This window comes from Phyllobates terribilis, unplaced genomic scaffold (genome assembly GCF_046119375.1).
Source record: "Phyllobates terribilis strain yellow unplaced genomic scaffold, ASM4611937v1 Scaffold_5__5_contigs__length_657084704, whole genome shotgun sequence".
In the NCBI taxonomy this organism is placed as follows: domain Eukaryota; kingdom Metazoa; phylum Chordata; class Amphibia; order Anura; family Dendrobatidae; genus Phyllobates; species Phyllobates terribilis.
Window position 1 is genome coordinate 176,582,975 of NW_027362765.1, and position 27,389 is coordinate 176,610,363.

Here is a 27,389-nt window from a genome sequence, read left to right on the forward strand (position 1 = left end):
TTATGTAAGACTTGGCTTCATCAGTATACTCCACATTTTATACCTGGGTGAACAATTTCTTCTCAAAATTAAAAGAAAAACAACCTTTTAACAGAGTAAGTCATATGACACTATTTTTTTCTTTACATGTTTTTCCCATTACACATTGGCCCTTATTTATGATGACTTTTTTAATATTCAATAAACTGTTTTACAAAAATTCAGATGATTATGTCTTGATGACCCTCACTCATTGGTCATTAAAAACACCCTGATTAGATGCAGTATATTCAGTGACTTGACATTATTAACATCAGCAGATCTTACCAGCCTAAATTACATGGATTGGAAGCACAATCTATAATCATTCTTGATGATTCACATGGTCTCAAAACTCCAATCTTTGTCATCTGGACAGGTAATGTCTAACTATACAAGGCTCAAGGCTCTTTAGAGAATGGATACATAACTCCAAGTGCGTAAGTACAAGGGTATCTTTTACCATTATTATGATTCACTTGGATTAATGGTGCAATATTTTTAAGATTTCTACATCAACTTCAAAGATGAATAAACCCCCTCATAGGCACACATTAAAATTACTCTTCTATATTTATAAAATCTAAATTACTATCCAAATAGGAGAAATTATGATTTAATTCTTATGAAATAATATCCAATGATTGTATGAGAGTCATTTTTTTTTTTTTGCGTTTTACACTACCTCATACTATCGTGAAAAAATCTAGCCCTTATTTTACTGTACAACCTAGTTTTAAAAGCTAATTCTCTACAAAAAGAATGATATGAATAGATATTACAGGCTTGTTGGCTATCATCAGGTACTCTTACCATAGCGGTGATGGTCTTCCCATACCTTCAAATATTCAGATTATGGGATAATGTTCTCTATAAAATATGTTTGCTCAGTCCAGTATAGAATTCCCATGCACCATTGATGAGTATGTGCTATTTGGCAGAGCCTCCCACGAGGTCCAAAAACAGCAGCAAATCCAAAGATATCCAAGGCACCATAGAGATCCTTGTAAAAATCCAATCTTTAATCCAATATATTTAAAATATCACAGCAGTGAGAAGACAAAAATAGAGCAACGTTTCAGCCAAATGGCTTTTCTCAAGCCATTGTGACTGTAGTTTAGGCTTGAGAAATGCCATTTGGCCGAAACTTTGCTTTATTTTTGTCCTCTATTTTTGTCTTCTCACTGCTGTGATGTTTTAAATATTTTGGAATAAAGATTGGATTTTTACAAGGGTCTTTATGGTGTCTCAGATATCTTTGGATTTCCCAAATGTGTTTGGCTTAACACAAATTAATATATGAGATTGTTCAAACCATGTAAGAGTGCAGGCAATATTTTGTCTTGGTTAAACTATCAAATACTGTAATTAGATGGATTTATTGTAAAATATCTGTAGGCAAGTTTTTTTTTTTTTTTGAATTTTCAAGCTTGATAGAAAACATTAATGGGTTTTCTGTTTTAGAAAACCCATGTACTGTAGGACATTCTGAGTAAATAAAAACAGATGCCTCATTTGAGATCTTTCTTGCCAAAGAATAGAGCAGCAACATAGACCTTCTCACACTCTGTAGGATCCATGTTGTTTGTGTATACTGTACTATAGTTAGTCCATCTAATGCTTGATTTCTCAATTGGTGGTGCCACAGGAGAACTAGACATCTATATCCATGTTCCCCAGAGATGTCAGCTATCCATTTGTGGTCTCGGCAAAGGGGCTACATATAATCAGCTTATTTTAAAGATTTTTCTGACCAATATGATCATAAACTTTAGATATCAAACTCTTTGCTAGTCATTGTCAATTAGGTTTGGAGTATATGTTTCCTACACATCCAACCATTAATTTAAATAATAATTTCTAATAAAGTGCAACAAACATACAATCCTCCATTGAGGAAGGTAGTATATAAGAGGTACCTGACCACTAAAGATCTGTGTCCCAAGCCGGTCCTACATACTGACCTGTGCAATGCTTGGAAATAATTTGTGTATTGTATTTTAAATTTAACATGAAGACCTGTGAGTCTATATAACAAGACAAAATATATGTAACAGATATTTCTAGGTGCCAAAACAACGGCAATGCATGTTGTCTTCAATGCAAACTGACTGATGCATGAATATTGTATATCATGACATAAGTAAGTAACTGTGCTGTCACTGTTATTTTTCATACATCTGTCAACCACAAAATTGGTATGACAGCATATGAATAAAGTATGGAACAGCCCTGGTCCTCCTTAACAAATAAAAAATAACCAGTCTCATTAGACTCCATTGTATAACCCTTCACTATACACATTAGAGATGTCTGATTCTGGTTGATTAAATTGTTTTTCTTAAACCACTGGAATAAACACTACCCATATAACTATAGAATTACCAAACTTGTCCCCAAAATAACTTCTGGGACCAACATCAGTCACAACACAAAAGTTGTCAATGATGGAAAGATGAGAGATGACTGCAGACAGGTGAAAGTATAAGATTAATGAATTTCTTAGCAGCGAAACATTGTTTATTGTATATAATGTATAAAAAATAAAACCTAGTGAAACTGTAGAAAGGTATTTTTGAAAAAATAAAACTTATGGTTTGCTTCTTTAAGTTTCTTTCTAAAACAGGTTTTAAACATGAATATGCTTTTCCCATATTATGTATTATTGCTTTGCACTATACACGTTATACAAATAGCTTTTTCAAAATTACCAACATAGACACATTATACTTGGTATGTTTCTTTCAACTATTACCCATATCCGAGTTATCATTTACAGGCCAGATGATCAAACACCATGATGAATTAGCTTCTTTATAAATAAAAATGAAAAGGCCAATGATATTAAAGGTCAATAAACCAATGTCAGATTATCTGTATGGCCATCAAACATGGTCTTAAAAGATGACTTAATAAAGTAGTGGTTGATGTGTAACTTGCAATATCTTCCATGACCACAAATAATCCACAATCACACTCCCATCCCCACCTAATTTTGTTTTAACGCCACCCCCAGGAGATGGAAGTGGCCGCACTTTATACGACAGTTTAGCCACATGCCGAATAAAGAGTATTGGAAAAGAGAAATCTAGATTCTGGGGCTCTGCAATCTTAAAAGGAACCTGACAGCTGATACATGCTGCCCGATTCACAAGCAGCATGTATCAGACACTAACTACATGATTTCAGCCATATATGTTTAACTTTGCAACGTTGCAGTGTTTCAAAGAAGAACTTATCTTAATAGCCAACTGGGACTTGCCAGCACAAGAGACTAATCAAACAGGCGGGTCCCAGGCCGCTTCTCCTTGAGTGATAAGTCTCTCCCTATATGCACATGCAGAGAGAGACCTGTCACTCCAGGGTAGTGGGCGGGAAAAAGCCACCGGGGAACCGTCACTCCCTCTAGGCTCCCATACGGCTTCGCCCCGGTGTTTTTCTCTAAAACGCCACAGGGTTTCAGAGATAAACTTATATGGCTGAAATTATAAAGCCAGTGCCTGATACATGCTGCCTATGGATTGGGCAGCATCTATCAGTTGTCAGGTATTGTGGATGGATAGTGGACATCACCATTTATTTACCACTGATTCTGGCACTTGATGCTTATACTGTATAACAGCGAACAGGAACCTAGCCAATATAATAATCTTTTTATATATATATATATATATATATATATATATATATATATATAATATAATTTAATATTTATAATATGATATAATTTGAGATTATATGCCATTATTCCCTATTTTAATTAAAAACATTCCTTGTATTCTTTAGTATAAAATTTAACATGTTTTAAACACTAAAGATTGTTCTTCCATACTTATTACAAATGTTAGAATTATTACTTTTTTTTCTAAATTTACTACCAATTATATCTAACTGGATTAACACATGACTTTATCAAACATATTCAGGCTCAGCCTAACCAGTAATGTAAGTCTGATCTCTGCTGCAAAAAATGGCAACTTTCCCTATGGTTTCCCTATAAGAAAGGAAGTCCCAAGTGGCCTTGTAACCATCGTGAAGAAAGCTGACTACATCAGAATAGTTGCAAAGTTGTTTGCGATATTTTCTCACAGGGAGACATTGAATACGCATTGCGGTTTTACATCGATTGGTTTTATAGTGAATTGCTAGCATCACTCGTCCATCCTTCCACTGATATTCTTCAAGGTTTATAACCCTTCAGTGATGGCTTAAATTATCCTTCATCCCTTACTAATGGTCACATTGATGTCTTTCTAATGGGGAGGTGTAGGCTGTAATATACAATACAAGTAACTTGGGCTGCAGGATAAGTACAACATAAGTAGCACAACGTTCAGTAAGATCTTATTGAGACGACCATTCTAAAAAATTCAATGAAATTACTTTTGGATGGGATGTCTTCTCGTAGAAGAAGCTAACATAGTTAGGACATTTTTTTCTAAACAAGTTGGTATAAATAGAATTGCTCTTCTCCTAAAATCTGGATAGGTTTTATAAAAGCTTTCTATCTTCTGTATATGATATCTGTATATAAACTGTAAAATGGTGACCATATGCTTTATGGCGGTGCTTCACTGATGTTCATAACATTCAGAAATTATATGTAGGGTATTAAAAATATGTAAGGTATTGCCTGTAAAGGTAATCATCCCTTGTTTAAAATATAATATAATATAATAGTTTCTCTTTGGCTTATTTTATAAATAAACATAAAACAAATTTTGGTTAAAAACAGAAATTTTTCACATACAAAACCACCCCGAGTAAAACAAGTAATAGAAACAACAGCAGAAGTTATAAAGAGATAAGCCAACACATTTAATCATTTTGCAATGTTCAGTATATTTTTCACTATAAAGATTAACATAAATTTTTACTTTTATAGGAGTAGCCCTATATATACTGTAGATGTTAGATCACAAAAAAACAGCAATTTTTCAACTAAAACCATTTTAGGAAATACTCTTGTGTTCAGATATCTCTGTTACACATCTGTTATGGTGTCCCTGGTGTCTTTTTTTTCCCTTAGGACAGGGATGTCAAACTCAAACAGACAGAGGGCCAAAATGAAAAACTTGGACAAAGTCGTGGGCCAACCAGTATCCAGTATAATGGCCCCCACATAGTCCTCCATACAGTATTATGGGCACTACATAGTCGTTCATACAGAATAATGGCCCCACATGGGGGTAGTGGTTCTGGTGTTTCAGGCCAAATAAAACCACCCGCAGGGCCAGATTTGGCCCACGGGCCAGAGTTTGTCATGTATGCCTTAGGAGATCCACCTTACTTGTGTTACTGGTCATGATCAGTAACTCAGTTGCACCATCTGTATTCTCATAAACAGGGATAAGAGAGTTATTCTTGCATATTGATATTGTCCAGCCTGAACAACAGTAACAGCATCAGGGGCGGACATATCATTGGCACAACCTTTGCAGCTGCAGAGGGGCACAAGAGGTAAGGGGGCCTATTTCCACCTCCAAAACAAGTGGAATTGTGCATTATGAGAAGCTAAGGGACAATATATTGTTCTTGCACATAGGCCCTTCTCTGTCTGTGTCTGCCGCCAGTGAACAGAAATATGTAGATACAGGAGATATATTTTTAAATGAGTCCAATTGACAGTTTGCAATGTTTTGCAAGACCTAACAGAGTAAATTATATGAATTAAGTAGCAACCTATTTTAAAGGGCACCTGTCACCAGGCTTTTCCTTTATAAATTGGCCACACCAGGCTATAAATCTCCCCCACCAGTTCTGTCCTGCATTCCACTGATAAAATGCTTTAAACTTGACTGGGATTATAAAATACTCTGGCCGAGCAGTCTGATGGACGTATATGGACCATGCTCGGTGCATCCTCTCTGCCAGCAATCAATGCCCTTCCATTTGTATTTGACAGAGCAGAGCAAAGGCAGAGGTCAGAGCAAATTGCGCATGTGCAGGCCCTTAACTTTACTGTGCTGTTACAAAACTTAGCTGGCTGTGTGGATAAAATAGAAGACGTCATTCATGTCAGTCACACATGGAGGGCTGTGGGCAGAGAGGGTGTGCAAAGCAAGGTCCAAATACTCCCATTAGACCGCTTGGCTTTGATTAGCACAGGTCTAGCTAAAAGGGATAGGTTCTCTATAATATATGTCCATTATCTGATTGAGAGTTCCAGTCAAGAAACAATTTTGGTTGGGTTAAAATATCTGAGCACGACTCTTAACTAAAAGAAGAAATGCCCAATATATGCCCCAGCAAATAATTCTGGTTTTGTAGAAACAGTACATAGCAACCAATGGGATATGCCATTTACCATCAAATATACAGTTGTAATGGTTATTTATAATTGCCCCCACAAGCTCCCGCCATGTAAAAAAAAAAAAAATATATATATATATATATATGTATATATACACATATATATATATATATATATATATATATATATATATATATATATATATATACATATATATATCACTCATCCCAAATGTGTTAAATATATTTTTTATCAGTAATAAAATTATAAAATACAACATCTACTTTTAGCCTGTTGGTGGTCATACCTAGCCGTCATCTTGCAATGTTTAACCAGTTTAATTTTTAACATATATTATCATAGATATGAACAATATTAACAATCAGCAATAAACACTAGAAGATTATGAAATATTGCAAAATAAATGGGTAGCAAACATGCTTAATCATCTTCTACATCTGTGTTTTGCACATACCCAATAAGTCATTATATGCTTTTTTTAGTAATCATTACACTTTTTTTTCAGTGTCAATTATTAATTCTTATGTTACATGATTTATCCTATAGGACACAAATAGAGCTTAATTAAAGGGACAATCTAAGCAAATATTATTTTTTATTATTGTTTGAATTCATGTGTCAAGGCCCTGATTTTTGCATGGAGTCCCTTATAAAAAAGATAATTTTCCAATAGGAGAGCAGTAATAAATATATACATCAATCCCTAAGGCCATAACGGAAAAACTAGTGCTCTGATAATTGATCTCTATATAGGTAATATTTACTCTACAGCAGGGGTCCCCAACCTGTTGCTCGAGATCCACATGTGGCTCGCAGGCCCATGATATGTGGCTCGCGGCTGTCTGCCAGCTTGGTGCATTAGTACTAGATGTAGCAAACAGCTAATAAGAATAGATCTCTAGATGGTGACTTGTGTGTAGCCCAGTACAGAAGAGCTTGGTATACTGCCTTGGTAATAGGGGGCTCTTGGCATTACTACTGTGAGTGGAGCAGGAGCGGGATGTGGCTCATGCCCCTCTCTCAGAGCTGAATGTCGCTTGCCACCCTCTGCATATGGTTCTCAAGGTGGGAACCTCTGCTCTAGAGGGTAATTTGACTTGAAAATGGAAATAAGAGTATGTCAACTACATGCCTGACAACCTCTTTTTGACCACCTCAGATCCCAGATAACTGATATTTGTGGGTGGCACAATAGATTAGGAGCTGTTAATGCTAGACATCCCTTTCTAACTTGTTCTAACGCATATAGAGATGGCATGGGTGTATTTATCTGAGAGCTATTTCTAGAGCTGGATTAAGTACTCAGATTTTGGAAGATGGGGTCCTTTTATGTGAACAGCTAATTACATAAAGGCTTCCCCTTCAGTTAGTCTCAGGGAGCATGCATCCCATGAGAAAGAACTCTCAAACCAGAGAAACCCTAATGTCTGAGTGCCTGTTTTTAGTCAAATACATAAATAATTTTTGAGGTTCACATCCGCAGTATTATTACCTTCTTCCATCTTAATAATAAAATGACTACTGGAAGCAGGGTGGGAATGGGATTACAGGAACCGCATGCATTTTCATTTTGTAGCCATTATTTAAAAAATTTAAGAACTATCTAAAATGTAAAAGTTTAATATTTCTAATTCCATATTCACATTCTATTTAAAAGGACATCATTGTGCTCCTTTTAAAATGATCACTTTAGTAGTGGTCGTTAATATGCTCCACCAGGATGAAATTTATCATGTACAATCAGCACCAAAAATGCTATAAACAAACAAAGCTACTATGTGTTGTAGAATGTCATAGTAGTGAATACTGACCTTTATAATTATATATATAACTCTACTATATACTCTTTTCTTACTTATGTGCATGTTTTAAACACATAGATGTAAACATAGAAAAATATCACAATAATTAATGCAACAATTATCTGCAAGTTATCGAGAAGTTCAAATCTAATATGCAATAAAATAGAGGTTTAAATGCGGATACATTTCATGCAAAAATACTGTATCTGACAGATAGAAACTGTTAATTCTAAGCTTAAATATGTTTTATTAAGGCTGTAGAGCCGGCTTGAACAATCTGCATCACTTTAATTGCTGCAAGACTACAAGTCTCAGCAAGGACTTGTAGTTCCACAACAGCTGGTCACAGCTCGCTCTAGCCTGTTATGGCAGCGTGAGTAGGATGTGTTGAAGAAAGTTTTTTTTATTCCTTTGCTTATATCACTCATGCGCTTGCTTTATTCTAGAAAGTCATTAACTTGTGAATGCATTGGGTAATGGGTATTTTTTGTACCGGAAAAGTATCATTATTGCTGCTTACAAAAGTTCTAAGGAAAATACCTAGCAGAAATGTAAAGACTTCTTAATGGCATCGAGTGGACTTATAAGGAAAATTGTACCACCAGATTAGCTCTAAAGTAATAGGATATGCAATGGTATTTGCAGGTAGGAGATTAAGAGGAAATGTGAAGAAGTAAATCTATCTAATATTCAAAATTATTTTTAGTGCAAAAAAAGTATTGGCGATGCCCAACTCCCGTCACTCCAGATCTGAAATTCCACATATTTTTTACATTGTATTTTAAAGGGAAATTAGCACAAGCATTTTACATAACTTAAAGAGGTTGTCCACTACTTTAACATGGATCAATGCCTGATCAATGTTAAAGTACTGAACATCCACCCCCTATTGATTTGAATATGGAACGAAATGCAGTACATGGCCGCAGTGGCCACTATTAGTAGACTGAGCAGCTCCATAACTGAGCACGCAGGCTGATCGGAGGGGGTGTCAGGTGTCGCACCCCCACTGATCAGACATTGATAACCTATCCTAATGTTAAAGTAGTGGACAACCTCTTTAATGTAATGTCATTAACATATGACAGCAATGGGGATCCTAACCATCTGTTATGGGGCATTTGTGGGTACTGCATGATTGCCTGCCATATAAAAGCCCAGCATAGCTAGAAGTTAGTGGCACAAGATGACCTATCATCCTAAATTCAATACGATGTCATTAATGTACATCGATCTATGGCACACTACAGCTGATTACTGTTCTGAAAGTAAGATGTCACAAGAAGAGACGGCATGCAGCATCACTGTTGCATCAGGCTCAAGTGTGGATTTGTAACTCTAACTCAATACTTTTAATATACTATTCAAAGCATAACAGCTATCAGCAATGAAAATACGGCAACTAAAAATTTGTGATGACATTGAGCCGATTCATTATTGGCACGTTTCTTTATTGTCTTGAAGTATTTGATTCCGGTTTAGCGCTAAATTCTTCAAAATGGCGAATGCGTGTTTATGAATTTTTTACAAATTAAAAAATGCTCCTTATTTTTATCTTTTAACATTTTTCCACTGTTTTAATGCAAAATGTCAATCCACTAAAATATCGCGTGGAAAATTTTTTGGTGCACAAAAATCCTTTCATGGAGGGACTGGAGTATATTTGCACAAAAAAGCTGTGAGTTTTTAAAAATCCGTAAATAAAGAACTGGCCACAAACATCATGGTTACAAAAAACATGAGATCAAGTGGAAAATAGACTTAAAAATAGGTGTAACTTAATGGGAACCTGTCACTCTGTACCTGCACTTTGATCTGTGGACGACCTGGTTTAGAGAAGGAGAAGATGAGCAAAATGGAATTTCGGATTGTTAGAAAAGATTCAGGATAACTTGTATTTTATTCCAGTGGACTCATATGAATACAAACACCAGGGATTTTATTGAATAAAATGCAAATTTTACTGAAGGTTTTCATACAAAAATGTATATAATCTGATCAGCTTCTCCTGCTCTGTAAGATCCCACTGGCAGATCGGGCCCATTGACTGGGATGAATCACTTACTTAAAGGGGTAATTTCAATGGGATAACCCCTTCAATAAACCTTCTACAAGTATATGAATGTCAAGAAAGAGCTACCCTACTAAGATGTCCTTAAGACCCCTCTGTTATGTAGACTAGAAAAAGAATCTTTTGCTATGAGAGACTCAAAGTGGCCAAGTACTACATGTATAAATTTGATTGGGTGCCATGGGATATTATACTTCATGTTCAGTTGATATTATTGGGGTTTCGACAGTCAGACGTAACGAATCAGGTAATCATTGGGGCAGCTGCATTCTGAATGAAAGTTGTCCAGTTGAGATGACCCTTTAACTCATAAACCAGGGTAAATTATGGTGTAAATTATGGCGTTAAATTCTTGTAAAGGAGGTTACAATTTAGATAGAAGAAAGTATAAAAAATGATACTAGTCTAATGCTGGAATCAAACATCTTAGCCAGGTTACCTCTACGACATCTGCTTCTTATGCTGTATTTTTGGCCCAGCATTTTTGTCAGATTGCTGTGGCAATCATTTTATTTCCTTTTATTTAGTCTCTCATATTCCCCTAATAGTCGAAAACCAAAACTACACAATTAAAAATAATAATATTTTAGATTTGGCACATTTACATCTTAGCAAAAACATTTTACAAATTGGAGTATCAATCAGATACCAGTAAGTATATAGTATTTTACACATTAGTGTGTCTTATCTTCCAATGGCCACGAATTCTAGTTCCCAATCTTTTAAAAAGGGCACAGGATTTCCCAAGAAATATTCCACTTTGGTTTTAAATTTAAAGTGGGTATTCATATCTCCAAGATCCTATCCCAATATGTAGTAGGTGTAATAATAATAGCAAATGCCTACAATTAGAAATGTAGTATAGTTTTCACTTACCCCATGTGCAGGGCATTGTAGTAGCCACTCACATTGTGGCCACTCACATATGACAGTTAGTTAGTTCTTAGTGGTCATAACCATGGATAGCCAAGCTACTGCAATGCCCTGCACATGAGGTAAGCAACACAGCTAATCAGATGTACTACTCTACATTTATAACTGTAGATATTTGCTAATATTATTATTATTACACCTACTACAAATTGGGATAGGATCTTGGAGATGGGAATACCCCTTTATGTACACAATTGCCTACAGGACACAGGGAGGATTTTACTTACAGTAGTGTATATACCTGGCTTCCAGTACAGAAAGTGGTAAGGAGACCACTATCATTCCTATATGACAAACATCAATGGTCATGTTGAAAAGGGTTTCATGGTAGCAAAATAAAGCTTATATAATGAAGGCATTTTAGCATCATTCATATCATAGTTTTAGCTTATATTGCAAAATAATCTGTCTCTACACTAAGACTACAGCCCCATTTTTGGTTTTCCCCATAGGACCGTAGCTTCACTATAGACTGCAGTGAGCTTACTAAGGACTTTCTTTGTATAAGTGAGAATAGCATGGATGATGTCCTTAACACTGAAACTCAGTAAATTAAAGAGACCTAGCTCTGTGGGTAATTGACTTGCCTTATTTGGTAGGTAATCAATTTCACTCAACAAGGATACAACACCCATTTTGTTCCTGCCACTAGGTATTGGTCTATTTTCAATCTGTTACTGTAGCTATTAATTGGAAACCTTGAAAACAAAAAATTTTCAGACCTTTAAAGGGATTACGCCTTCAGCTTTTAAAGCATATCTTGACACAACATTTTTGTATATTACATTAAAATATATTTGACATAAGACATTATTTTTATGAAACAACATAGCAATAGTTCACTACATGCAAACACGTACATGGCTTTGTGGCATCAAGTCAATTAAAATAATAACTCCAGAGTTTAGTTCTTATCCATATTGGTTACCTATACATTTTAGGGAGAAATACCATAGCAAGGATAATTCTCCTACGGTCATGATACAACTGTGTCTTGAGTATGATTTTGGCTAAAATTGCGTGGCCAACATTGAATCTTTACAGTGGTGGAGTATAGAATAAAGCTGAAGACCTGGACTACGTTCGAATTTTTACTAAAATGTCTGATCTTGCACCGAATAGCACTGACGTTAGCAAAATATTTTATGCTTTGACTCTAATGATAATAAACTAAAATTGACTCAAAGTCTTCTATACCTATTATACACTTGTTGACACCCAAATCTGAACATGTATATTGCTTCTACATATAAAGAAGTATAAGCTCTGTATTTATCAAATGCTAACCTCTGAATCTACATATTTTTTTTAATTCTACTTACATTACAAAAATAACATTTCTGAATATGATATCTTTAAAATAACTAAAATGAGAAAATCAATCCACCCAACTAATAGATCCTACAATCGACCGCCAAGTCGGATGCAAAGTGCAAACTGATTCACCTACTATTCTTAATTTTCAAGTATGAACCTCAAGAGTAAACTTGACCCCCACAATGTATCCAAATGGCAGACAAACTACAAGTAAATTTTCACAGATTGATTCACCCATGGACTATGGATTGGCATTCACAGTTTCTCTTAAACTCATTATCAATGCATGTGCTATGCATAATTACATTAAAAAAATAGAAGATATTGACACGCACTGTACAGAAGTATTTGGAGTTAAGTGGAACAAAATGGCGAGTGCCTCCACTCTATGGACTGCAACATGCTAACCTAAATGGTTATTTATGCATATGATTGCAAAAAGTGCTCAGTATGCATGACAAAAATATTAAAACACACAATATGTAATCAATAAAATGACATTCACCTGAAATATATGTACACTCATATAATAGCATTATCTCCTCTCAAGAACACTGACCTTCATTATTTTGGTATTGGGACCAGCAGCAACACATCAAAAAATACAGAATTTTCTATACAATTCTATTTGCTTGCTAGGCTTGGAAGATATTTTTTTTACTTGTTTTTTTGCTTAATGATGTCATGCAAGACTTGATACTTCTTCTAATTACCTCTTGGATGTGAGGGTTGTAATGTAAGCTACCATGATTTTACAGAGAAATTACATTAGTTTCCAAAAACCTATTTTGCTAACATGTTTGCTAAGTTCCTGCTTTAAAATGAATAGTTTTAGAACATCTTCTCAATTTTTGCTAGCCATTAACATCGTTAAGAAGAAACTTGATTAACTTGAAGTTATGCGTTCATTTTGTATTCTTTCAGGTTTATGAGCTACGGCAGAAAACGGTTCAAAATATATCAATTTTGGAAATGCAATTTGTTTTTTTTCATACCGCTAAAATCATGCTGAAAATGTACAAGAGATTGAAAATGATGAACTATGTAATTAAACTATATGCTGGTATACAATGGCTTAAATTTATATTGGTTATTAGCACTTTAAGAAAAAAAGTGCTTCCCTGATCAAATTATATGTATATATATACTACCTACATCTTTACCTATGCTAACTCAGTTATATATATTTCATTCCCAATATGATTTATCAACTGCATTGGCCAAGTAGTAAAAGACACTTCCTGGTAGATTGGCACAGTTTTCAAATCACAAAGATATTTCTGTTACACAATAAATAAAATATTATTCCCAATGAAAAGTTGCAGTTCTTTCTTGACATTTTTATAGTCATTTCTTCCAGGTACAACACACTTTGTTCTAGGAATGTTTAAAAAGTTCTTGATAGAAAGTTATGAAAATACCTTTCTCTAGAATAAAAGATACTGCAACTTTTGATAATTCTCACTTTCAGATTCGGGAATATACATGACATCAAATGTGAGAATAGAGGTAACTGTACGATTGTAGACCTCGAATAGTCACCCAAGGTTACTTTCATACACGAAGGGAAACCACACTTTCGCCTCTCAGCAGGTTGTTTGGTTGCTTTCAGCTTCCAAAAATTGGTCAAACATGCAAGATGTTTGCGGTCAGAGATCCAAACAAAGCCTTGGTAGTGGGTTATATAAAAACAAGTCAAGAAGTCATTTTCTTTACTATTAAGATCTCTCGCAACATGGTCCTACAGTGCTTTCCAGGGAAAGTTGTGAAGCTTGACGAAGAAGAGGACCTGTAGATGGATCAACCATTGATGAGGTTGGGAATAACTTGTACCAGCCAATAACCATGCTTGATAAATCCAATTCTTCTAGCAGTATTCTGGCAACTCCCATAAAATGCTTTCTTTCCATTCTTCCATAATTTCCCCAAACCATCACCTTTAAGACAACACATATATCATCATCATTATACAACATGCCCTTGCCACTGTGATGTTTCATGATTTGGAATAATATATATAGAGGTGCAATACGACGCAACGAGCAATAAGGAATACATAAATATGATAGCTAGGGAAGTGGAGAAGGCTGCTGCCAGACACCTCTGATGGTAGCTCATGTGCAAAAGGTACAGAAGGATAAGGGTCTGATATTCAACATGCCTGATCCTTTTTTTCCTCTGACAATATCGGAGTTGGTGGAGGCTACCATGCACATTTAGTGGTCAGCTGTTCCTGATGAAATCTAATGAATATGGGCACCTAAAATGGAACCTGCCACCATGAAAATGTCAGTCCAATCTGCATGCAACATGTTATAGAGTAGGAGGAGCAGACTAGATTGATATATAATTTTGTGAGAACAGAATCAGTATAACCTGTGTTTTAACCATTTAATCCTCAGCTCTTTCTGGGGTTTTTGGTCCAGTGGGCGGTCCTATCAGTGATTACCAGCTGACTCTGTATGCACACTTCTACAAAGAAAGCTGTCAGTCATTGATAGGACCACCCACTGGACCGAAAATCCCAGAAAGGGCAGAGGTTTAAATGATTAAAACACAGGTAATACTAAATCTGTTCATGTTAAACTAGATATCAATCTACTCAGCTCCCCCTGCTCTATAGCATGGTGTCTACTGATTGGACTGGATTTTCATAGTGACAGGTTCCCTTTAAATCACAGTTACTTTTGCATACCAAATCTTTGTTGATATCTTCACCGATTTCTGTATGTGTTAGATCAGCTTGTGATTTGGGCTCTATTTCACTCTTCATAACACACTTGTGTCTATTTTACAATATTACTGTTTAATATTGAAGCTTTTCCATCAGCTTATTTTAGGGGACTTTAAGAATACCAAAGAAGAGAATTGCCATGCATCTTCTCCTGAGGACAGATCTATTAAACCTGTAAAAAAGCTGTGTATGGATCGGCTGCTGTGCCAACAGTCACAATGATGTTAAATCAACTCTTAAAAGAGCTGGAATAGGATGTGAGTGACTAATTGCTTTCTTGGGGACGTAGTTTCACATTAAATTATACAGTATTTGAAGAGAAAGGACATGGCTTTTAGGCAGCTCTGCTGTTAAGTGCACAGATACTGAGACGTATCTTGCATAGCATTGTCACTAAGCCAAAGTATTAAGTATTCCTTCTGCAAAGATCAGCTCCTTTTATTACAGAAAAAAAGTGTTAACCTTTCTATGTATCCGTATTGACTCCATGTGACACTCAGGCCTATTTTACGAGATGCACCAGTCCATTTTTTTTCTCTTTTCAACAACTATTCGTAAACCTATAATTTATACCTACTCCGCTGTTGTGTATTCAAACTTCTAGTTGTAGATAATATGTTTAAAGAGAATCTGTCACTTTGATCAACCCTTCTAAGACGTCTACATTGGCATATAGATCATAGAAAGCTGAATTAAATGAAATTTGATATCTGCAATCCGATGTCTTATTCCCAAGAAATCCAGGTTTTACTAATATGTAAATGAGCTGCTAAGATCTATGGGCCGGACAGAAGATCACCCTGAGAATCTACCTCCAGAGATTATTTTAAATGAAAGAGGGCGATACCAATGTCAGACATGTAGATGAAGATAGCAGACTGAAAGTAATTACATGTCTCACACTGGTAACGCCCCATTTCATTTAAAATAATCTCTGGAGGCAGATTCTCAGGGTGATCTTCTGTCCGGCCCATAGATTTTAGCAGCTCATTTACATATTAAGAAAAACATGGATTTCTCAGGAATAAGACATCCAATCACAGATATCAAATTATATAATTTTATTCAAGTTTCTATAACCTACATGCCCATGAAGATGGGTTAGGAGGGTTGATCCTACTGGCAGATTCCCTTAAAAAAAACAAACTGAGACATGGCTTTGACAATTCTATAGCCATGGTATTACTCCACTTAAATGGTTATTTAATATCTAATAGGAAAGTGTAAAGTCCCTAATCAACCTAAAATGACAATGTATTCAGAGATTATATATTAGTGGTACATAGTCACACTGCTGCTAATAAATAATTCCAATTTATGATTGGCAAAAAGTATAAGGTGGACATGTAGGTTATGGAAATCAGTAGCTTTGTCACTTTAAGGCTACATACCTTTTCAATAACCAGCAACCATATTTGGATCTGGGACTTGCTAGAGTCAGTAGGACTCTTCAAATATGTACATTTTCTTTACTCCATTTCCTTAACCATTTATCTTTGTAGTTGGAAGTTTGTTTCCATTTCAAAAACGAATGGCAGTGGGGTCTGCTCCACCAATAAAGGGGGTGCAGGGACAGTGTACAGGAACAGGTGCTGTTCCCTGCACAGTTGAATCAGTAGGTGTCTCAAAAGTTGGTCGCTCACCAATCATAAAAATATGGCATGACCTAATGACATGCCATCACCTCATGTTATTTTGGAAAACTTCTTTATAGTCTTCTTCTGATATACCACATTGATGGTTGCAAACAATACGTTACAAATTTGCAGTGACGGGAATTTCGTAGGGGTCTATTCATTTTAAAGCGTATAATTGTATTGAAGTTTCTTCGATATGGGGTTTAAAGCTTATGTTCTTTCATTGGTGAGATCTTCTAACGTGGCTAATGTGGTTTTAAGTGGATTACCTCTTTACTAGAGATGGCAAACTGATTGCGATCATTATGGCGTCATGCACAGATGATATTATGCAATCCCTTGCTAACCAAAGCCATGCCAGGGATCCTGGAAGGTTAGAGATTCGCAAGCCTTCTGTCCAGTGGCCAGTGACTACTGACCTGGCCGAAGGATCAGAGTAACACGAATCAATCTGTCCAACTCTAGTCTTCACAAAAGATTGCTCATTTTATTACCTATCATATTTATTTGTATTATTATGTTGCATTTTCTTTTTTTACTAACTTATTTATACTTATTTAACTTATAAGGATATAAATATCCTTAAAGTAAGGGTTTCTCATCCTTACCTGTAATACTTTCCCTTGTGGGCTCTCTGAAAACACAAGAACCTGATTATATAATGGGTCTAGTGATTTCCGGGCAACTTTTGTTTTCTTCTTAGCAACACAGAGTCCATTCTCTAGTAGATAAACCTTTATGTAAGCAGCTGGAAGATATAAAAACAGACAATATTAAAACCATTTACCAAACAATGCAACAAACAGATTGCATACTGAGCAACATATGGACGATGCACACTGCAAACTGCTGAAGCTAACATTATCAGGGACACCAATCTCAGATTCTGAAAAATGGCTATTTTATTTCTAGTAAGTCAAGTTTTGCCATGATGCTGTGAGAGGGGAAGAGGAGAGGTAGGAGAGGAGCAGCTAATTAGCCAGAGCTCACAATTAACTTTTTAAGCTCTACAACAGGAAGACTAGGCCCTTTTGAAAAATTATTTTGTATTTTAATTTGCATTGTTAAAAAAAAAGCAACATTAGAGGTTAAATGATTAGGTGAAGGCATCTTTCTGCAAGCTTAATACAGGGGTGGGGAATCTCAGGCCACGTGCTGTTTATGGCCCTCGATGACCTTTTAACTGGCCCCTGGGTAGATTCCTGGGGACTGCAGTGCTTGGGCTGGCAGCTGTACTTTGCCGGCTGCCGGCCCAATAATTTCTTCTTGCTCTGTGAGCACACGCACAGTGACTACTGAGCGCTGAGGCGCGTGCTATGAAAGATTACGTCCTGACACCAGTGCCAGCGGCAGGACGTACTTTGTGGGCAGAGTTAGCGCGCAATTTGTACGGCCCCAGAAGGATGGTATAAATATCCAAATGGCCCTTAGCAGAAAGAAGGTTCTCCATCCCTGGCTTAATATACAATGGACAACCATGCACAGACTTAATGCAGCATGTCTCAGAGTGATGGGAGGGGGATAGTTCCTTGTCTGTGTCTTAAGTTGGCCATATACATTACATATATATATTTACCAAACATGCTGATTTTGCAGGGACTTGCCAACCATTTACAACTTAGTTTATGTTCACATGCAGTGTTTTTGCTGCGTTTTTTGCAGCCAAAACCTGCTCTCTTAGCAGTAAAAAACAGTGCGTTCAAAATGCCAATTTTACAGTTTTCAATGCGTTTTTCACTGTGTTTTTTTCTGAAATTTTTTTGCAGCGTTTTCTGGGTGTGGATTACATGTGTGCTTTGTCTACAGTACATGTTTAATAAAGTTGGTTTTATTCACCAAAAAAGCTTAAAAAAAACCAGATGCCGAGGAAACATTTGTTGCGGTTTTTGCAGCGTTTTTTTCTATTGGTGAAAAAATGATGTGAAAATGTTGACACAATTGACATACTGCAGATTTAAAAAATGCTGCAGCGCTGAAATTCAGTTAGGAAAAAAATCAAGCTTGTGCATGAGATTTCTGAAATCTCAGAGCTTTTGCTGGTACTGTAAAAATCTACTTCTTGTCCCAAAAACTGGTCAGTCCAGTCTAGGACACAAGCAGTTGAGTTTGCAGCCATGTTAAGCTACGTTCCCACGATAATCTTTTGGTGAGGTTTTTGACGCTGCAGAATTTCTGCACCGTTGCTGCATCTATAATTTAAATTAGGTTACTTGCGTTTTTTCATTGTGTTTTTTTAACATGCTTTTTTGACACTGCGGTTTTTGTCTCTATTTGATATGTCATGCTTTAAATAAAGCTGCTTTGTTTTTGATACTTCCTGTTTTTTTTGCTTTGACACAACTTTATTGATACATTTAGGTGTGGATTACATGTGTTTTTGATTCGTTTCCACCGCGCAATCGCCTAAAAACTCATGTGCGTTTTTTACCTGCGGATTTTCTAATTCAAGTCTATGGGAAAATTCCACACAGAAAACTCAGCATACCCGCAAGAGAGGTTGAGATGTTGCGGATTTGAAAGATGCACCGCAGGTGGGTTTACGCTGCGTTAAAAAGAAGCAAAGTGGGCAGGAGATTTCTATAAATCTCATCCACTTCTCTGGAACTATAAGAAAATATGCAGCGTCAAAAATGCACCAAAAGCTCATCGTGGGAACATAGCCTAACACAGTTTTGGTACATGAGGCTGATTATTGGTGAGATCCCACAGTTTGTAAGCAAATGAAGAAAGAAATGATGCATCTTACTAGATGTGAATATTTCATGTGCTTAATGGTACGTAATTATACCAGAGTTATCTTTTTTTTTTTAGCAATTTTCCTCCCATGTTAATTTTTTTAAAAGAAATGGTTGACCCATAATGTATGACTTGCATGTCTCAGCAAAGACAGGTCTATTTATTTATTGATTGATTGATTTTCTATTAAAGGCACAGGAGCGCACATATCCCCGAGATATTGAAAGGCAGAAATTTAATTAGATTTTTGTTAGTTCACAGGTGGTTAATCAATATCACGTTAATCTTTATTGACATGTGTTTTTAGATCGTCTATGTCTAGATGTCACTGTTCAGTCAGTCATTTCTTTTTCTTTTACCCACAACAATCAGGTTAAAGTGTTCCATTTTCTACTAAAAGATTCAATCTGATTGGCCGTTACATTTCCACTTTCTTTAGGTGTTTAGGACCCTTATAAATTCACAAGAGCTGAGATCAGCTTTGAAGAACATATCTGTGCCTCTGAGAGTTTATTTTAATGGGTACCATGCAATGTCTGATTTCCCCTGTGGTGGCACTGCACGTAAATTTAAATAAGCTTCCGTATTCCCCAAAGTTTATAGACAGAAAAGGCTTTTGATAATAGAGGATTGTCCACAGTAGGGAACCTCTTTAATTATTAAGAAAAAAAACTAGGAATAAATAGGCACATTACAGCTGCTCAGCCATAAAATGTTTTTTATTTGCTAGCTGCTCCGATTATTAGATATTGAATATTTCCTTTAAAATAATGGCCCTAATCTTCAGACCTCAGAAGTTATTTGAAAGAGCTTTCTGGAAACATCTGCGCCTCTTGTTCCATTTCCAATAATAACACAAAGCCTCGAGCTCGGTAATCTTTAGTGCTACAATTATTTGACAAACAAAGTAATCTTGATGAATAATGTATTTTTCCATTTAACTTTCATTTTGCAGACCTAAGAATCCTTGGTAATATATATTAAAAAAAAGCTGAACGTCTTCCTGCATGTCCTCTAAAGGATAAGACATTCTTTTCTGCCAAGCTCTGATTCCACTGTGATTAGCCGGGATTTTAACATGAACTCAAGTTGTTGAAAGTGTGGACTTTGTATTTTACACAGTTATGTGTTTCTAATACTGTTCATTATAGAAAGTGAATATAACAATGCAGTAGCCTGAGCCCTCTTCAGAGTCAAAAATAGCCTTAGTTCAACCAGCAGAGAAAAGCGACGGATGTAGGGGGGGTAGACGAAGACGTCTTGATAAGAAGGAGTTAATAAGAATAAGTGTTGTATGTGCATATGTTATGATTACATGTTTTCCTGGAGGTTTTATCCTCAAGGCCGTCCCTGGGAATGGGGGAGGTCTATCCACTAGGGGAACAATTACAAAGGATAGGGATATAGTTTGCATCACACAGGGTAATATACAGTTAACACAAGGGATTAGCTCATTAGTTGGGAGGGGTTAGATCAATTAATAGGGGAAACACTTCCTGTTTTAGGCCAGTTGAGGAGTTTAGCAGAGTCAAGTTCATAGTCAAGTGTGTGAGTGGAGTTCTGAGGAAGTGCTAGATAGTGACAGTGTTCAACGGGTTCTAAGACAGCGAATGTAGGGGAGGCAAAAGGGTTCTGTCAGTGCCAAGTCTCCAAACATGAGCAGGACACATATAAAGTTTCATGAGGATGCCGAGGCAGTCTTGTGCCTGGGGCCCGGAAGAGGTATTGAGTGAGATTTCTCTGTCTCCCCTTTGAGGAAAATGTCAGCCGGGTCTCAGCGAGAGGGAAAGATGGTGGGTCTCATGGAAGTTGTTATGCCAGATAGAAGGTCCCTGGTACCAACAGAGGAAGTTGAGGTGGGGGCAGGTGGGGCAGAATGGAGTGAGTCAAGGACTGATAGTACACTGGACAAAGGGAACATCATCCAGAGGGGATTCTGTCTCACTCTGTGTTCTGCAACCGCATGTATCTGAATTGCACAGTGAATGCGAATCTGTTGAACCAGACCTAAGGTCTCCTGTCATGTCTGTAGCTGTAACCAATCCCATAGACGGGGAGGTAACAAGGACTCCTGAATGACAAGTGAGTACTGAACGAACCCCACAGCACATCACACACAAGTCAGATTCTTGTTTAGAAGAGGGCTTTCAGGGCAAAGAGCTCTCAGTTCACAACAACCGGCCCTGTGCCCCCATTCATGGAGCTGAAGTCAGAGCTGCAGAAATACACTCTTGAAATCTACACATATGTAGTGTCATTTTACAGAAGCTAGCTATGATGTCTAATTTTGTCACAGTGGAAGAGATATCAAAATGAGGTACTGGTGCTGTAGGTCCTCAATCAAACACACATTTGAAACCCTAAACCTATGCGAGCTAATAAATGGTAGCTTTCCCAAAAATTATATACCATATGTCACTCTACTGTGCCAACCCATCAAACTCATACTTGCCAAGAGGTGCACAATGGGTAGGGTTTATGCAAACCTACCCCAAAGATAATATTTTAGTGGTTTTACTGGGAAGAATGGGTGTACTCCTAATGAGGTTTAAAGAGCACCTATCAGCTGCTGGAAAACTTCATGATGTAAAAGAAAAGCAAAATATAAAACTTTAGTACTATTCAAAAATTTTAGGCATGTGTGGAAAAAACGCTGCAAATTAAGAATGCATTCTAAAATAGATATGACAATAGTTTATTTTTATCAGTTTACAAAATGCAAAGTGAATGAACAAAAGAGAGATTTAAATCAAATCACTATATGGCGTAACCACCCTTTACATTCAGAACAGCATCAATTCTTCTAGGTACACTTGCAAAAAATCAAGGAGTTTGTAGAATTGTAGTCAGTTGTATGAGTAATCTATTATACCAAACAGGTGATAATGGTAATTTTCATAAGAAGGTTGAAACACAATCATTAACTGAAACAGAAATAGCTATGCAGGAGTCTTTAAATTGGTTGACGAATTGCAAAACTATGCTATAAAAGGTGAGGTTGTGGAAGACCGTTTCATGTCACAGGTCATGCACCATGGCAAGACTGAGCACAGCAACAAGACACAAGGTAGTTATACTGCATAAGTAAGGTCTCTTCCAGGCAAAGTTTTAAAAGCTGACTAGGTTTTCAAGATGTGCTGTTCAAGCTCTTTTGAAGAAGCACCCAGAAATGGACAACAATGAGGAACGTACACATTGTGATCAGCAAAGGAAACTTAGTGCAGCAGATAAAAGACACATCATGCTTACTTCTGTTTGAAATCAGAAGATATCCTGCAGTGCCATGAGCTCAGAACAGGTAGCAACCAGTGGGACACAGCTACACCCATCTACTGTTTGGAGAAGTCTGGCCAGAAGTGATAATCATGGAAGAATTGTGGCCAAAAAGCCATATCTTCAGTATGGAAATAAGGCCTCTCTTTTGTTTATTCAGTTTGAATTTTGTTAATTGATAAAAATAAACTATTAACACTTCTAGTTTTGAAAACATTCTTACTTTGCAGCATTTTTCCACACCCGACTAAAACTTTTTCACAGTACTGTTTATAAAAAATTAATATAATATTTAGTTATAATATTTCTGGCTGTTTAAAAAAGTCAGTAGTGGAGGCTCTCAGCTGTCTCACTATTTGACAATTGTGTTAACTCCCTGCTTGTCAGGTGGGAGGTACCACTTTGTGGTGAAAGAATGGGAATGTACAGACTGTATGTAGTTAGGGGAGAAGAGATGTTAGATGAATTCCTGTGTGTTATGGAGCAGTATGAGGAGAAGTCATGTTTCAGCTTCTCCTTAGTGTGCAGTGGAAGTGTACGCCTGTGTAATGACACTCAGATTAACTCTTTACAGGCAGCTGATTCCTTCTTTATTGTGCATTATGCATAGGGACATCTTAGTACATGGGTGATAAATAATGATATTCAGTTTGAGGTACAGCTTAAGGTCCTGGTAGGAGGGGAGGTACATTTTTGCCTAATTTGCCTTTCATTAATTTACTTTTGATGGGTTTATGAGAGAAATAGGTGATTAGTTCTATTATATTTTATGGACAAAAGAGAAAATTAGCAAAACATGCCAAATCTTGCCAGATCTGAACACAAGGCTTTACTTTACCATTCCTATGCTATATAGAATCTTTCTCCCCTCACAGTTAGCATCTTCCAGAGAAGAGACTCTCACCATATTCTACGCAGATTCTAAAATGAAAGTAAAACCTGCATTCATGTAATACTGAAAGAAATCATCTGATTTCCTAATGAAATATATTTGGGAAAAGTCTTATAATTCCATCTACGGTAAGTTTTTATGCTTTTCTGATAATCGATAGGTTCTCTTTAAATGTCCTAATGTATTCATACTGACTGTGTTACAAGTGCTATGTTACATAGTCCTTATAGTACCACAGATCTGCAAACTATGTACAGTACAGGAGTATGATCAAAAATTGCAGTGAAAATTTTTTTTTTCCAGGTGTTTTTCTAAAAGAAAATACTAAAACCACAGAAGATTAAAAACAGTCAAAAAACCTGGTCATATAAATCTGGTCTGGACCAAAAGAGGTCTTCTCATAGAGGTGGTCTTTAAAGGTTTCACTAAATAGCCACGGATAGCTGCTTCTTGTTCTGCTCTCCGAAACACGACTTGTACATCTAAGATATATTTTCTGTTCTGTTGGCATTTTGGCTCGGTTCTCTTCCAACAACTGGAAACCATATCTTTTCTGCAGTTTATCAGGGACCTGTCAGACTCATTACGCTAGCTCTTTGGAACAGCAAGAAGAGAGATTGCTGCATTGGCTTTTAGTGACTGCTGGATTTCTCCCTATATAGAAAGTTTATTGATATAAATAGTGTTAATTCAGCAGTTCCTATAATGTAAGATGTTCAAAAGCAGGTTAAAGATTGGTTGTAATTCTAATTGTATGCTGAGTAGTGTTGAGCGAGTATGTTCTATTAACCCTTTCGCTGAGTATGCTCGGGCCGAGCTTCGAGTATTTATAGTTGCTCGGTGATATGGTTGAATCGCTCCCGTGTGCATGATTTGCGACTGTTTAATGACAGTTTTATTACATGTGAGGAATGTCTATTTCTTACACATTCCTCACATGTAATAAAGCTGTCAAACAGTTGCAAATCATGCACACGGGAGCGATTCAACCATATCACCGAGCAGCTGTAACTACTCGGTGCTCGGCCGAGCATACTCGGACAGAACATACTCGCTCAACCCTAATGCTGAGCCTTTTCCATCACTGATGATTCCTGTAATTTCTCTGAGTGTAGGCCATTCAGTCCAGATTAAATTATGTATTAGAGAATAAATGAGGAAATAATAGTTAATAAATATCATGTTGGGAACAAAAGATAAAAGAACCGAGTCAAATACATATCATGCAGGATAATATACCTGGTGGTGTTTTGGAACCGGCTTTTGCTGTCAGACCTCGAGCCTGGATAATTTCCACTTCAAGTTGTCCATTCCTCTCCAAAAGACCAACTTCAACGTCCCCTAAGAAAAAAGAAGATAGTGAACACAGAGTTTTTTCAGATGGACAAAAACGACCGTGTTTTCCAGCGGAAACCGCTTCAGGAAATGTTTTTGGAGGAGTTCTGTGTTTCCTCAACAGCTTTGAGTTTTTAGAAGCGTTTTGGAAGAGATTTTTTCTTATGAATTTTTTTTTGCACCAGGAGTTGTGTCAAAGTACAGTTTGTTTATTTTCACCAGGGGATTTTCAAAACCTGAAGTTGAAAAAAAACACCCAAAAGATTGGACATATCAACAGCAAAGTGGTTTTAGAATAAAAATGAATTAAAAAATGTCTTTCAAGAGTTTTTGAAGTGATTTTTCAGGCATTTTACATACTATAATATATTGAATAACCTACACACCGTTTTGGCTGCTTTATGTTTTCAAATGTGTACCACTTGTCCATCATCCTAAGTTCTCTGGAGAATCTTGGAATTTATAAGAGTTGTCCACTACTACGATATTGATATCCAATCCTAAGGATGATATGATATTGATGATCCATCCTGAGGCAACGTCATCAATATTATAGTAGTGGACGACACCTTCAACTTTGATAGAGCAATCAAATAATTTTTGTTTTATGGTTTATCTAGAAAATCTTGGAGGATTAGGGGTTTTGACTTAGACTCACCTAAATATTCCTATAAAGAATGTAGGCAGGTACACTTCATCTACTGCTAACTGATCGGCAGGCATCCTAAAAAGGCTATCACTTTTATAATTCATACCAGTCTAGAAGACTTAGACCTACTTATGTTTTTAGTATATATGATATGATTATGCATCTGTTTATTAGGAATTATTGAACAACAAAGACATTATGTGTTACCAGTTGAGGGCCTAACCTTTTCAGTGCTCTGATTACTGTCACTTACCCATGGATGTGGTTGCTAGCGTCTGACGACCAACAAACTGAGCTGGCCCCATGCCAGAGAGGAAGTCACCAAACTGCCCATCAGATGCCAGGCACATTCCGCTGTAGTTCAAACTGCAGGTCATAAGATACAAAACCATCAATGACAGGACTCAGAAAAGCTTCACAATCTGCTATATATTAATTTTCGGCATAGGGAAAATAGGCTATAAAACCAAAGAACTTTGGATCCATCAACAGTAGAGACAAAAAGTATAGTGTTGTCTAGTAAAATATTCTCATGTGACAACACACTGTGGGCCATAAATTTTATACCAAAAGCTAACCATTTCTGGAATATTCATTATCTGCTTTAAAACAACCAAAGCAAATTATCATTAGAAGGGAATAAAGGGAACCTGTCAGCAGGTTTTAGTACCCCCATTTGAGCTACCACCTGGGGTTCGAGGTTCCGGGGGTAACTATGGCCAGATTGCCCTCAGTGCCCACATTACTTTCTGAGCTCCGCTGCCGACAATTTAGAATGGCAGTGTAGCTCCAAGAGAGCTCCCGTTGCCTCTGCTGTGATGTGCCGGCGCAATGACGACATCAGCCGGCGCGCTCCATCATGTACGCGCTGGAAACAAGCAGAAGTGGAGACTCGGGGACCGGGGCAGACAGCAGGGGGAACGGGAGGGGGTGAGTATGTTTTTTTCTTTTTATTAATATGTGTATGGGCTGTGTGCCTATATACAGTACAGACCAAAAGTTTGGACACACCGTATCATTTAAAGATTTTTCTGTATTTTCATGACTATGAAAATTGTACATTCACACTGAAGGCATCAAAACTATGAATTAACACATGTGGAATTATATACTTAACAAAAAAGTGTGAAACAACTGAAAATATGTCTTATATTCTAGGTTCTTCAAAGTAGCCACCTTTTGCTTTGATGACTGCTTTGCACACTCTTGGCATTCTCTTGATGAGAGGTAGTCACCGGAAACTGTCTTCCAACAATCTTGAAGGAGTTCCCAGAGATGCTTAGCACTTGTTGGCCCTTTTGCCTTCACTCTGCGGTCCAGCTCACCCCAAACCATCTCGATTGGGTTCAGGTCTGGTGACTGTGGAGGCCAGGTCATCTGGCGTAGCACCCCATCACTCTCCTTCTTGGTCAAATAGCCCTTACACAGCCTGGAGGTGTGTTTGGGGTCATTGTCCTGTTGAAAAATAAATGATGGTCCAACTAAACGCAAACTGGATGGAATAGCATGCCGCTGCAAGATGCTGTGGTAGCCATGCTGGTTCAGTATGCCTTCAATTTTGAATAAATCCCCAACAGTGTCACCAGCAAAGCACCCCCACACCATCACACCTCCTCCTCCATGCTTCACGGAGGGAACCAGGCTTGTAGAGTCCATCCGTTCACCTGTTCTGCTTTGCACAGAGACATGGTGGTTGGAACCAAAGATCTCAAATGTGG

General features: G+C 36.9%; 1 protein-coding gene across 2 annotated transcripts in view; it reads right to left on the reverse strand.

Moving 5' to 3' along the window:
- Window positions 1–1,243: 1,243 nt before the first annotated feature.
- RIMS4 (regulating synaptic membrane exocytosis 4) overlaps window positions 1,244–27,389 on the reverse strand; it is a 269,858-nt gene continuing 243,712 nt past the window's right edge. For both annotated transcript variants that reach the window (XM_073683530.1, XM_073683529.1), the window contains 4 exons: window positions 25,925–26,037; window positions 24,927–25,028; window positions 17,395–17,534; window positions 1,244–14,352 (listed from right to left, as the gene is read on the reverse strand). In XM_073683530.1, the coding sequence (XP_073539631.1) occupies window positions 14,134–14,352; window positions 17,395–17,534; window positions 24,927–25,028; window positions 25,925–26,037 (574 nt within the window). In that variant the 3' untranslated portion in view covers window positions 1,244–14,133. The remainder of the gene's footprint in view (window positions 14,353–17,394; window positions 17,535–24,926; window positions 25,029–25,924; window positions 26,038–27,389) is intronic.